The sequence below is a fragment of the Leptonychotes weddellii genome, chromosome 11, assembly GCF_054177405.1.
Source record: "Leptonychotes weddellii isolate Sample4059 chromosome 11, ASM5417740v2, whole genome shotgun sequence".
Taxonomy (NCBI): Eukaryota; Metazoa; Chordata; class Mammalia; order Carnivora; family Phocidae; genus Leptonychotes; species Leptonychotes weddellii.
This window is the reverse complement of record NC_138379.1, coordinates 1,121,458-1,130,141: the sequence shown is the minus strand read 5'-3', so window position 1 is coordinate 1,130,141 and position 8,684 is coordinate 1,121,458. Positions and strand designations below refer to the sequence as shown.

The following is an 8,684-nucleotide window of genomic DNA, read 5'->3' as shown; positions in this document are numbered from 1 at the left end:
CCCCCCCCCCCCCCCCCCCCCCCCCCCCGGCACAGACCAAGCGCGACCACGCCCAGTTCACAGCGGGCAAAGGGGGAGCCAAGCGGGAAAGCGGCTCGCGGGGACAGGGACTGTTGCGGAGGACACCTGGGTCTCCTGGCTTCCGCACGGTGGGCCCTGAGTGCAGGCACCGCAATCCCACCTGTCCTGGGGAGGCTCGGTCAGCCTGGGCCTCAGCCATCCTCCCTCCTGCAGCCCCCTGTCCCCCCAAGTCTGACTCCATGGCGGTAGAGAAGAAGGGTCGCCGGCTGGCGGGGGCCCCGGGGGAGGCCGCGCGGGCTGCACGGCTGCATTCCAAAGCGCGGGGCGTACGGAGGGCACCGGGGGCGCACGGGGTCGCAGGGCCTCACCTGACGAGCGCGGCGGCGGGCGCAGCCAGCAGGCCAAGGACGAGCAGCAGCAGACCGGGGGGCTGCATGGTGGCGGGGGCCGGGTCCGAGCGGAGCGCCGGGAGATCGTGCGCTTATAGCCGGGATGACGGCGCAGTTGGCCGAGTCAGCTGACTGCACTGTTTGCACCGGGGCCGGTCACGCGGGCCGCGGCCGGCGTGCGCGGGGCGGGGCCTGGGCGGTGCGATCCGGGCCGGGCCCCCGCCGGGCGGGCGCACGACGCTCGGGGGCGCGCACGCCGGCCTGCGGGCTCCGGGAGCGCCCTAGCCCGGGGGCCGCGCGGGCGGGGGCGTACGGGCCGGAGCGGCTTGGGACTCCGGACGCCGGCAGCCGGGCAGCCCCCTGAGCCCGGGGCTCCGTCGCCGCCCCAGACTCGCGGGCTGTGCACCGCGCGAGGCCTCGCAGCCCTTCCCAGGCCCCTGCTGTACCTTCCTGTCACCCCCTCCCCATTGCACCTGCTGCAGGACCCAGGCCCGGTTCGCCCAAGCCTGTTCCCTTCCCACTCTTATTCAACCTTGGGGATCGTCCAGACCTTATCCTCCGGCTCCAAGTGTCCCCAGGCCCCCCCCTTTCACCTCCGCAGAGCAGCACCTGCCTGACCCTACCCCGGGTCCTCCTTCCTCTGGGAGCCCACTGTCCCTTCCAGGCCCCATCTCAAAGGATGCTGCGCAGCAGGATCAGATAAGGAGCCAGGTCTCTCACCTTCAGTGACTGGGGTCGTTTTCCCAGCCTCGGGAGAGTGAGGGGCTGGGGGAGTGAGTCCCTCGCTGGGGCCAGTGCTCAGTCCTGCTGAGGCCACAGTGACCCACGGCTCTCCAGGACCTCCATGGCCCTCCAGGACCTCCCACCTCCCCAAGTCACTAAGTCATGGCCAGCTTGCTGTCGGAGGGGAGGGCCCGGTCCACTTCTCCAGAGGAGGGTAGGAGGAGGGGAGTTTGGATCGGTCACTTCAGAGAGGTCCATGTTGAGAATGTGCTGGGAAGTGACCCTTGTTGGGAGCAGGCCTCTCTGGGAAGGTGACGTTTGAGCAGGATGTGAACAATGAGGAACTTTCCCAAAGGGACTCACCTATAGGGCACTTTTTCTTGAGTGGTCCTGCCAGCTACTTAAAGGCGGGCAAATGGGTTCCGTGACCCACGGCAGGCAGGACTGGAATCCCCATCTTTTCTGTGACCACCAAATAAATCAGGACGCTGACCCCAGCCAACACCTTCCCACCCTGGTCAGCCTGGATGGCCATAGATGAGTGACCACTGCCTTGCCCTGCCTCCACACCAGGCCGTTCCACACATTTGTACTGGATTCCCCTGGCGTGTTCTAGATATGAGGACTGGAGCCCGGAGGCAAGCAAATACCCCTGCCTTCAGAATCTGACCCCAGGTGTGCAGGTCCACGGCCATGCGCCACGCAGGCCCCAGAGTGGGACCCTCGCACGGGGCATCATCACCTCCCTCCTGGCAGGCCGCTATCTCAGACGGGTCAGTTGGGCGCCCACGAGACCACGTGTGTCCCAGGATGCTCAGACACAGATGTGTGAGCGAACAGCTTCAGAGGGGCCCATCTGCTTCTTCCACAGGGGCCAGCAAGGCCGCGGGCGGGCATGGCGGTGAGGCCAGAGGTGTGACGCGGCAGCTGCTGGTGCCTGGCTGGGGCAGGTGCCAGCCGGGCTGAGACCTTGGGCTTCCCCCTGAGGACAGTGGGGAGCTGCAGAGAAGGGACCACTGGTGGCCTAAAGCCTGGACAGACCATGGGTCCAGCCACTCCATGCAGAGCAAGGACGCTGTCTCTGTGCTGTTCCCACGACCCCCCAGCACCCAGAGCAGGGCCTGGCATGGGGTGGCTGCTGGCCGGTGGTGTGCGGGAGAGATGCGTGGGCCCCCTAGACCCTGGCTCGTGCCCACCAAGAGCTGTTGGTCCTGAGTGGTGCTCAGGGGTCCTGGCTGGCTTCTGTGCTCCTGCCTCCCAAGGCCCTCGGGATGCCGTGATTACCTACCTCGTCAACACCCAGGAGAGGCCTGGGGTGGAAAGGGAGTGGACCCTGCGGCTGCTCCCCAGAGGGCAACTCGGGGCTCCCTCCCTGGTGGGCAGTGGCACAGGCCATGACTGCGTAGGCTGGGATCTGGGCTGCACTGGGCCCCCACCAGCCGGCTCCAGACAGGAGCCATGTCCCCACCTTACACAGCTGCTCTGGCCTGGGCCCTGGTGCTCCCTAAATCCCTGTAGCCTCAGTCAGGTGCAAAGGTCCCAAAAGGCCCCTATCCCCTGCCCCTGCCAAATGTGGGGCAAGGCCGGGAAGACGTACTCCCCTGCTGGGCCAAAGGCAGTGGGCCCAGCACAGAACTACAGGGCTTAAGGGCATTCCAGTGCCTGCTGACCGGGTGCCCCAGGGCAAACCTGGTGGGAACGGGACTCCCAAGTCAGTTCAGCAGGTGTGGAGTGTCCCGGAAAGCTGAGCCCAGTGAGGAGCCCAGGGTATGACTCTGGTGTCTCTGGCTCCTAGTGGGTGGGGGCCAGGGTCTAGAGACTCTGGCAGGGAGAGCCAAGGCCCTGATGGGTAGGGTAGGCCTGGGTGAATCAGAGGATGAGAGTGGGTTAGAAGCCACTTCCCTTTGATCTCCACTCCCATGCCTCTTAGGTCAACCCCTCTGGAACCTGTGCACCCATTTGTCTCTCCCCCACACAATTGTCCAGCACTTGGCACTTGCCACAGCACTGGGGACTCAGGGCACAGGAAGGATGGGAGGAACAAGGAAGAACATGTTGCAATGAGAAGAGCTCATGTGAGCAGACTGAGGAGGTGATGGGTCAGCAGACTGGGCAAGAGCAGGCTGAGCACGCCGGTTCGGGGCAGAGAGGGGCCACCCTGCTGGGGCACTCAGACGTGCAGCCACTGGGAGGGCCCTGGTTTGCCTCTGAGCAGGGTGAGCTCAGGGTCCTGAGCAGATGCAGAGGAGGGCCCTGACCAGCATCACCCTGCCGCTGTTCTGAGGAGTGGACCAGACAGTGGACGGGCCGGAGGCCGTGGTACCCGGGCCTGGGGCTGACGGTGGACGGGCCGGAGGCCGTGGCACCCGGGCCTGGGGCTGACGGTGGACAGGCCGGAGGCCGTGGTACCCGGGCCTGGGGCTGACGGTGGACGGGCCAGAGGCCATGGTACCCAGGCCCCGTCCAGGCGGTGCCTGGGTCGGGGCGGCGGTTGAGGAGACAGTGAGAAGCATTTCAGGAGGCATTTCTGAGGCCAGGCCAGTAGGATTTCCCGACGGGCTGGACAAGTGGTGTGTGACAGAGGGGTCAGTGCTGACTTGGGGGATGGCACATTATTGGCAGTGTGAGGAGCAGGGGATCCGGGCGGAAGACCAGGAGCTCAGTTTCAGATGCGTCAGGTTGAGATCATGCCTGTTGGACGTGCAAGGGGCACTGCTGAGAAGCCTCCGCTATGGGAGCTGGGGGTTGAGGCTGGAGGCAAACAGAACTGAGTGTAGACAGAGCCTAGGAAGGCGCCTGGGCCCCTCGACTCCGAGAGGTGAGGGAACTGAGAGGGAACTGCAGATGAGACTGAGCCTGAGCAGCTGGGGACAGGAAGGACTGAGAGAGGAGTGGCTGGAAGCTACCTTCTTCTTCTTTTTTTTTTTTCTTAACATATATTGCATTATTTGTTTCAGAGGTACAGATCTGAGATTCAACAGTCTTGCACAATTCACAGCGCTTACCAGAGCACATACCCTCCCCAGTGTCTATCACCCAGTCACCCCATCCCTCCCACTCCACCCCCCACTCCAGCAACCCTCAGTTTGTTTCCTCCGACTAAGAATTCCTCATATCAGTGAGGTCATATGATACATGTCTTTCTCTGTTTGACTTATTTCGGGGAGCACAGATTCTTAGGGCAGGGAGACTCCACTGTATGGGACGTGAATGGCAGATACAGGACTTCATACACTTGTCAAAACCCATGAAATGCACAGCAGGGAGTGACCCCCGATGTCAAAGATGGACTTTGGTTAATAGTGGAGCAATGCTGGCTCGTCAACTTTACAGCCACTGATGAAAAACGTTCGTGGTGGGGAAACTGTATGTATGAAGGATGGGTCTGTGAAAACTCTGCTGTCAGCCAATCTTTCTGTAAACGTAAACCTGTTCTAGAAATTAAAGTCTAGTAATGGAAAAAGAGGAGCACCAATCTCTCTTAGGGGAAAAAGGGTCAATAGACTACACGAAAATTAACAACTTCTGTTCCTTAAAATACACCATATTAAGCGAGCGAAGAGCCAAGCCACAGCGAGAGAGAACAGACTCCACTACAGAATGTAGAATGTCTGAAACAGACAAACTACAAAGCCAGAAGACGGACAACCCGACACAGAAGGAAGCGATCCCCGTGACAATGAGGAAACCCAGCTTGCAGTAAACCCACGAACCCAGACTTGTCCTCACTCCCGTCAGCAAAGTGCGGATTCGAGCCCAGGTCTGCACCCCGCACACCTGGGGGGATGGCTGCGGAGGAGACCCTGGAGAACCCCAGCCGGGTTGGGACGGCGGGGCGGTTGGCCCATCCAGCCTGCGGGATGAAAATTGGTACCCACACCGTGTGGCCTGTCCACGAGAGCCGGTCCCGAGTTGTCCTTGGCCAGTGGCACCTCTTCTAGGCACACCCCCAGCTGAAATGCACCCAGCCACCGGGTCAGGGAATAGAACGTGCACCCAGCCATGTTGACAACAGCCCCAAACGGGAAAGCTCCCCAAAGCCTGGAGAAGCTTGTCCCCAAGACCACAGAAGGGATGAATGATTTGTGGCAAATGCGCACAAGGGGAGGCTCACAGCCTTGAGAATGAATGAATTACCCCTGGGCGCACGGCCAGGAACCTGCAAACACGGTGCTGGGCACTGCGCCCGAGGCCCTTCTCTCCCTCGGCCCCCACCCCTCAGTTCAAGAGGGAGGAGGGCGGGGGCTCCTAGCTGGCTCTTTGCTGTCCCAGGCCTGGGTGTCACCGGGAGGCTCTGAGACCCGCAGCAGCCCCCAGGGCAAAGCAAGCTGCCCTGCCTGCCACTCTCTCTCATTGGCACTCTGCACCTGCGGCTTCCTGGGTGCCCCAGACAGAAAAGAGGGGTCTGCAGGTCCTAAGAGCAGCCCCAGAGCTGAGGGGGACCTGCCAAAGGGCAGAACCCTGGGAGAGGAGGAGGCAGGAAGTGGTTTCTCACCAGGTCCTCCCACGAGGCTGCAAGAGAGCAGCGGAGATGCTGAGTCATGTCTGCTCCCCCCCCCCTCCACCACCCCGCTCTCCTCCTGGGCCTGAGTCACCCCAGCCCTCAGAGCCTGCCACCCTGGCCCTCAGAAGGAAGGTGAAGGTGTGGTGTCCTGGGGCCCCAGCCACAGGCCCAGGCTATTAGTTCTGCTAGGACAGCACAGGAGGCCATGTGGGGGAATCAGCTTCAGGTCGGCTGACCTTGGACAACGGGTGGGGGAGGCTGGGAATGGCTGGCACAGTTAGGGTGTGGGAGGGGGTACCCGAGCACAGGTGGAAGGAGGGGGTTGCCTGGGCACAGTTAGGGTCCCAGTGGCTCACAAGCCCTCTGGAGTAGACACTGCAACCCCAAGGGTTGAGCCCCGAGTCATGGTCTTCCTCCAACATGGCTGCGCTGGGGAGTTGGTGGGGGGCGGGCAGCCATGTGGGACCCTTAGGGGTTCCCAGGGGCCCACGGGTCTGGGACCTTCCTCGAAAGCCCAGTGCAGAGCTTGCAAGTGTCCCTGCCCTGGAATGACTGCATGCTGACTCTCTTTATTTATCAAAACCCATGGAAGCAGAGGGCACCAGACACCGTGCCGCACACTGGGGGTGAGCAGGACAGATGCGGACCTGCCTTCTTGGGGCAGCTAGACCCAAACCAAGTCCTTAACCGACAAATGGCCTAGTTCCGGGCTGTGGCATGGGCTGAGTGACAGCTGAGGCCACTGCTCTAGAGTGGGGGGTGGGGGGGTTGCCTTCACGACAACGGCTGGGTGGTGAACAGGAGCCAGCCCGGGAACAGTGGGGGGCTGGGGGCTGGGGAAGGTAGGGAGAGCCTTTTAGGCTTGGGAACAGCATGTGCAAAGACCCCAAGATGGGACTGAGCCCAATGAGTTCCAGGGATGGAGAGAAGCCCCCTACGGCTGGGGGAGGCGGGAAGCATGCGTGAGGCGGGGTCAGAGGGATGACAGGCACCCGGCCGGGTGGTGTGCGCACGCAGGTGTGTGCCATGGCCAGGCCCCCGGAGGGCATTCGCCGGGGGGACGAGCTGCATCCCCGTGGAAGGACGGGGATCTGCAGGCGTTGAACCCTGCCTGTGGACCCCAGCTCCCGGACAGGCCTTGTGGCCTTGGGGCGGGGTGGGTGCTCGGGCGCAGGGACACACGGGGCTGTGGTGGTGACCCAGGTGTGGGTGATCTGAGCTGTTCAACTGGGGGTGTCGGTTCGGGGTTCAGTATGGTGGAGCTGCACAGAGCTCGTCCAGGGCTTTGCTGGTCAGTGCGGAGACAAGCAGGGCTGCCCTTGGGGAGAGTGTCCATGCCCTGCACTCCCCGAGCTCCACATGGTGACAAACTGAGAGTGAGGATGGAGACCGTCCTGCCCTTTGCAGACCCGCCACCTGCAGAAGGAGGCCGGCGGGTTGGCGGTGCAGAGCTGCCCAGAGAGCCCGTTGGTGAGGGCAGAAGAGACAGGGAGGCAGGTGTGAGGGGTAACTTGGCATCAACTTGGCCGGGTCACGGTGCCCAGACATTTGGTCCACATGGTTTTGCATGTTTCCGTGAAGAATTTTTTGGAGGTGATTCACATTTCCAATCACACATTTGGTAAAGCAGATCACCCACCATAATGTGGGTGGGCCGCATCCAATCAGTTGAAGGCCTTCAGAGCACAGGCTGAGCTCCCCCCACAAGGAAGAGGGAATCCTGCCTGCAGATGGCCTCAGTCTGGAGCAGCAAGTTGGCTCTTCCCTGGTGTCCAGGCTGCAGGCCCCAGACGCACAGCCCCCATGACGGTAAGAGAAACACACCCTTTTGGTTTTGTTTCTCTGGAGAACTGGGTTCAGGCGAGCCTTCCTGGGGAGGGTGCACCTGAGGTGCATAGTGAGCCAGGCCGATGGTGGTGACCGGGCTGGGTGTGCAGGGAGGAGGCCCCAGACGGGAGGTCTGGTCCCCAGGCTCTGGGCAAGGGCCCAGTGAGAACAGCAGGTGACGTGGAAGGCAGAGGCTGGGGGGCTCTCCGGGGGCAGGGCAGGGGTCCTCTGTCAGATACTAGGAGGGAGGAGGCAGGAGGTGAGGAAGAGGATGAGGGCAGCGTCCACCGTTTCCCCATCTGCCCCTCCAGGAAAGAAGGATGCCAGCCCGGTTGTGGCATGAGTCACTGCAGACACAGAACTGCCTGTTAGTGGCCACGTGCCACAAACTGGGTGGCTTCAAACAGCGCCAAGTGCTCTCCTACAGCTCTGGAAGCCAGAAGTCCGAAGCCAGCCTCGCTGGGTTAACACGGACGTGTCGCAGGGCTGGTTCCTGCTGGAGGCTCCCGGGAGGTGCCTGCGTTCCTGGGCTCGGCCTCTTCCTCCACCCTCACAGCCGGGCGCCTCGCTTGGTCCCTCTGCTCTGACCCTCCTGCCTCCCCCTGAGAAGCACCCACCCAGGGGATCCATGATAATCCTGGTCTCAAGGTCATCGAGCCCTTTGCCCCATCAGGTCACATATGCACAGGCTTGGGGGACTGGGATGTAGATGGCTTTCGGGGGGCACTATTCCACTCACACATACTGTCACTTGTCAAAATGGAGAACATCAGGTGCAAAGTGGCTCAATTTGGGGCCCAGAGAGTGTATGCAGCTGGTGGGCTGGACCTGCAGGGAGGGGTGTCCCTGAGGGCCTTGGACATGAGGGGCAAGGTCAGAGCAAGGCCAGGAGAGGGACAGTTGTGGGAGTAGACTGACGGGGATGAGGGGCTGGCAGGGGCACATGCATGAAAGCTGGGGCAAAGGTCCAGGTAAGAGGAGGGGCAGGGGCCTGAATCCTGGAGCTCCCTGCATCTGAGTGGTCTGTGATGAGGTTTGGGGCAAGAGGATGGATACCCTGAGGAAGCCTGAGCTGAGGGGCTGGAGATGGGATGGGTAGGTGGCTGGACTTGGGGAGGTGGAGCAGGGCTATGAGAAGATGGGCCATGGGGGCTGGGCTGGATGGAATGGGGCCTTGGGGGTTAGGTTGGATGGGATGGGCCATGGGGGCTGGGCTGGCT

General features: G+C 62.3%; 1 protein-coding gene and 1 long non-coding RNA gene across 2 annotated transcripts in view; one reads left to right on the top strand and one right to left on the bottom strand.

The window, feature by feature from the left end:
* Window positions 1-558, bottom strand: part of CTSD (cathepsin D) — a 9,919-nt gene extending 9,361 nt beyond the window's left edge. The window contains exon 1 of the mRNA XM_006751020.3: window positions 390-558. Within this exon, the coding sequence (XP_006751083.1) occupies window positions 390-457 (68 nt within the window). The 5' untranslated portion in view covers window positions 458-558. The remainder of the gene's footprint in view (window positions 1-389) is intronic.
* Window positions 559-5,643: 5,085 nt separating this feature from the next.
* LOC145716041 (uncharacterized) lies at window positions 5,644-7,824 on the top strand. Its single transcript, XR_014138371.1, has 3 exons — window positions 5,644-5,863; window positions 7,268-7,446; window positions 7,776-7,824. It is a non-coding gene; the product is annotated as an uncharacterized LOC145716041 (long non-coding RNA).
* Window positions 7,825-8,684: the final 860 nt, after the last annotated feature.